At 54.3% G+C, this 4660-nt stretch overlaps 1 protein-coding gene across 1 annotated transcript in view; it reads left to right on the top strand.

Annotated features, from left to right (window-relative positions):
• The first annotated feature begins 3336 nt into the window (after positions 1–3336).
• The window catches only part of UNG (uracil DNA glycosylase), a 12283-nt gene continuing 10959 nt past the window's right edge, over positions 3337–4660 (top strand). Inside the window, exons 1-2 of the mRNA XM_008707695.2 lie at positions 3337–3852; positions 4387–4482. Of these exons, the coding sequence (XP_008705917.2) occupies positions 3541–3852; positions 4387–4482 (408 nt within the window). The 5' untranslated portion in view covers positions 3337–3540. The remainder of the gene's footprint in view (positions 3853–4386; positions 4483–4660) is intronic.

The following is a 4660-nucleotide window of genomic DNA, read 5'->3' as shown; positions in this document are numbered from 1 at the left end:
CGGGAAAGAAACGACGCCGGGGTCGTAGCGTCACTTCCGGGTGGATTCCGGGGCCCGCTGGGAAATGTAGGCACCTCGGCGAAAGTGTGGTCAGCGGCTCCCTAGCGCCACCTTTTGGTCTCCTGGGCGCACTGCAGGTTTTCCGCCTAGCTACTCGTTCCTTAGTGGCCGAGGATCCTCTGCGGTCTGGAAGCTGTTGTTCGGTGTCACCTCTCCCTGGGCGTCCGGACAGGGAGGTGGGCCATCCGGTGGGAGCACGACCCCATGGTTTCTGTATTCGTCTCCACCACTCGGGCTGTGTGGGTCTTGCATGTCGCTTACCGCCCCTGGGCTTGAATAGCTTCACCTGGACAGTGGGGCTATACAACCTTCGCCGTGGGAGTGCTGTGAGGATTAGATGACAGGACGGGCGAGGAGTGCTTCTGTGTTCCAAATAAATGTCGGGTTCCATTATTGCACCTCATGTTTGTTGACTGTCTCCCCCAGTGCAATGAAAGCTCCGTGGGATTCGGAGCCTTTATTTTGAAGCTTCTTAGTGCACAGATCTGCGGATTTTGACAGAAGTACACAGTTGTGTGACCACCACCACAAATCAAGATCCAGACGGTTCTGTCACCCCATAAAATCCCCCAAGCCTCTTAGTTAGAAACTCGCCCTCGCCCGATGCTGCCCCCGAGCCCCGGCAACCACTGAGTAGTTCCCAGTCGCTATAGTTCTGTCTTTTCCAGAATTTTTTAAAAAGATGTTATTTGTTAGAGAGTGAGAGCACAAGCAGGGGGAGCAGCAGGCAGAGGGAGAGGGAGGAGCAGGCTTTCCGCTGACAGGGAGCCCTCCACCGGTCTGGATTCCAGGACCTCAGGATCACAACCCCAGCCCAAGGCAGGCATCCCTTTTCCAGAATTTCTTACAAATGAAATCATACAATAGTCAGCCTTTGGTGTCTGGCCTTTCGTTCAGCTTAATGCTTTTAAGATGTACCTTTGTTTGTATGGGTTGTTTCTTTTATAGCTCAGCAGCATTCTGCTGTATGGATGCCCCACAGTTTGTTTACCCACTCACCCCACCCCGGTTGGGGGACCTTTGAGTCGTTTCCAGCTTGGGGCAATTACAGATGAAGTCACTATAGCCACTTCGGCATAAGCTTTTCTGTGAATGCAGATTTTCATTGCACTTGGGTGAACACGTAGGAGTGGGGTTACAGGGACACACGGTTAAGTGTTACATTTCACTTTGTACCCAAACTGAGATGTATTTCAAAGTGGCTGTAGGGGCACACGATTTAGAGTTTAATGAGCTTCTCCCCTCAGGCACCAGGCTCCTTGCCCTAGGCGCTGGAACACGACCGTCCTAAATCGCTGGGATGTAGTTTTTGGAATATAGGTGAGGTTAGGTGGGGTCCGGAGCTGATGGCCAAGAAAGAAATCTTGAGATGTCTTCGATGCAAAATGGTGGTTTTATTAACGCATGGGGACGGGACCCTTGGGGAGAAACAGCGGCCGCCGCCTTCTGCTCTCCGCTGACTCGGGATTGTGAAGAGCAACAGATTATATACTTTGGGGCTGGGAGAAGTCAAGATAAGGGAAGTTCCAAAAGGATTTTCATATGCTAAAGAAGACTCACAGGATACCCGAGGCCTTGCCATTGTCAAATTAAGGTTGCTTCTCCCTCTAGCAAGGCATTAGCATTAAGATAGGAGCTTCTGGGAGGAATATTACACTCTGCCTCGAGTATTTGTCAGTGGGCTGCAGGTCATAAGGACATTTAATTTTATCTGTGTTTCCTTCTGCCTTTGTTTCCCACATCACCTGCCCTCAGCAGGGTTAAATTTTGGAGATGGAGACAAATAAACAAGGAAAGAATACATTAACATAATTTTGGAGAGTACAGAAGCTATCGAGTGACCAGCTAGAACGTGGGGTTAGGAGAAGGCCTTTCAAAGGAAGGACCTGAGTTGAGACCCAAAGCTTACCAGGTAGGGGGACAGCGCGTGCAAGAGAGCACAGGCTACACAAGGGGGTCAAGCTGGCGATGTCCAGTGCTGAGAGCCAGACTGAGTCACCTCACAGTAGTAGGGCTTCGGTTAGAGGGAAACAGCTCTGCCAGCAGGGTTAAGAAGCTGGGGTTTATTCTAAAATTTGGAAACTGTAGGGAGGATTTTTACCTAGGAATTACCACGATGCAATTTACATTTCAAAAAGATCACTCTGGTAAGAAAGAGGAGAGCAGCGGGGGATTGTAACCAGGTGATGAAAAGCAGCAGTTGCCTGATTTATTTTGCAGATAGAACCGAGAGGACAGGGGGACGGTTTGGATGTGGGGAGGGAACGCGGGAACAGGAAGGATCGCAGGTGTACCGGGCGTTCGGTGGTGCCTTGTAGACGATGCAGAGTTTGGAGTTTAATCTTCAAGACCTCGGTTAAAGCCTCCCCCAGACCTTACAGGTTAGGCAAAACGTAGGACCGCACTTTGCGGTAGTTTACTGTCAGTAAAATAGGTTGTGAAAACTGGCTGAGAGCAAAACAAATGATTGTTTCAATGCTAACTTCACTCCCACCACAACCCTTCGGGTCAGGTACTCTGATCTCCTTTTCCCCCCCACCGTGGAGGTGGAGGGACGCGCCCCAAGGCAGGGTTGTGATGGCAGAGTACAATGAATGAAAGAGTAAACACCCAAGCCAAAACACCCAGGACCCCGCCTACCCTCTGAGGCTTCCAAGCCCCACCCCGTCCCAGGGGGCGTCGCGCCCCCGCCCTCCATGCGCAACTTGACCCCGACAGCCCCCGCGCCCACCCACTGGGTCGGAGCATGCCGGCCTTGGCGCGATTTGCGGACGGCACGCGCTGGCGCATACCACGGAGTTCCCAGGCGGCGCCGTCCGCTCTCCCGGCTCCGGATGATCCGGCCGAAGCCCTCTCCTCCTTTTCTCCGTGTGCCGCCGCTCGGCGAGCTGCCCGCAGTCCTGGCCCGTACCCGGAGGACCGGCGTGGCGGCGGTAGCTGCAGGGAGCATGGAAACATGAGGCGCGGCGGGGAAACAGGCACCGGGCAGGGACGGGGAGAAGAACGGGACCCTCAACCGAAAGGATTGCGGGACGCCAGCGACTTGGTAAGCAGAGTCCCTATGTTCAAAGACCGACTGCACATGTTCAAAACAGCCATCCGCACGTTTCTGTCGGCGGCGCCATCTGAGGGACCAGCCAATGGGAATGGATCTTCGGGGCCTGACGGCGCACAATCAGAGGACGAGGGCCGCCGCTCGCTCTCAGTAACCGTCAATCAGAGGAGAGAGGGCAGAACTCACCCCCCGTTTTTGCCGCGAAAAAGCATCTCACGTGGGGACGCGGGGGGGCGGGGCGTCGGGGTCAGGGCCTCCCTTCCCGCCAACCCCGTGGGAGACAACGCGGGCGTTCCTCACCGCCCCTCTCCCCACCGCCTCTTGGTGCCAAACTCAAGACTGGGGACAGCGGCCTGCCTTCCCGGACCGGACCCCCAGAGTCCGGTTTTACTACGACTTGCCCCGTGGGGGCTGCAGGCCCGCGAATGGGCGTGCTCCGCCATGGGCCGTGGGGTTGGGGGCGGCAGCTGTGGGCGCCTGGGCGCGGCCCGCTGCAGACGGTGACCCGCCTGTGCGGGGACCACTTGCAGGCCAGTCCTCCCAAGAAGGCCCGGGCCGTGCAGGAGGACCCCGGCACGCCGCCCTCCTCGCCTCTGAGCCCCGAGCAGCTGGTCCGCATCCAGAGGAACAAGGCCGCCGCCCTGCTCAGACTCGCCGCGCGCAACGTGCCGGTGGGTTTCGGTGAGAGTTGGAAGAAGCCGCTCAGCGCAGAGTTCGGGAAACCGTATTTCATCAAGGTGAACCAAGGCTGCGGGCCCTCGGTCTTGCTAGGATAGCTTGCAGCGTCCACGTTTGTAGGCTCCTGTGTTCCCTCTTTTAAGGTCCTTTTCCGGGTAAGAGGGTAAAATAACAGCCACGGAGTTTTGCGTTCGTATGCCTTATTGCAGTTCTTAAAAGACTGTAAGATGGCATGGTTTCTTGTAAACCATTCAGCAGGTCTGCTCTCCAGGAAAGGGCGGGCGGCACGGTAAAAACCACAAACCAGACTGCGTGAAACCTGGTCCAGCCTTTGCCAAAAGAGGGAGGGACTGTCACCAACAGGAAGGCAAAGCAGCGAGGCCAATCTAAGTAGACTCGGCCCAAATGAAGGGGCAGGGCACCGAAGTGGAGGGACATCTTTGGGGACCTGCAAGTCTAGCTTTTGTTTCTCAAAAGAATTTGGATGTAAGACTTGGCAGAAAGCTAGATAATGAGTCGGCTAGTTTACATTGGAAGTTTCCTTATTGAACTCTTACACTTGGCGGTGAGAATCTGATCTGTCTTTACCGCAGCTAATGGGATTTGTCGCCGAAGAAAGAAAACATTACACTGTTTATCCACCCCCACACCAAGTCTTCACGTGGACCCAAATGTGTGACATAAGACAAGTAAGTACAGGTTGTTGGTGAGTTTTAGTGAAACGGGTATGGGAGTCAAATAGTATGTCTTTGTTAATTACCCACCTTGCAGGCAATTGCCTGTCCATGATGGAGTAATAAATAACATACTGACGTTGTGAGGTTTGGCTGGCTATGTTTTAGCCTGTTAGCTATCTAACTAAGACCA

This window comes from Ursus maritimus, unplaced genomic scaffold (genome assembly GCF_017311325.1).
Source record: "Ursus maritimus isolate PB19 unplaced genomic scaffold, ASM1731132v1 scaffold_33, whole genome shotgun sequence".
In the NCBI taxonomy this organism is placed as follows: Eukaryota; Metazoa; Chordata; class Mammalia; order Carnivora; family Ursidae; genus Ursus; species Ursus maritimus.
Note: the sequence above shows the minus strand (reverse complement) of the source record. Positions and strands in the feature narration are given on the sequence as shown.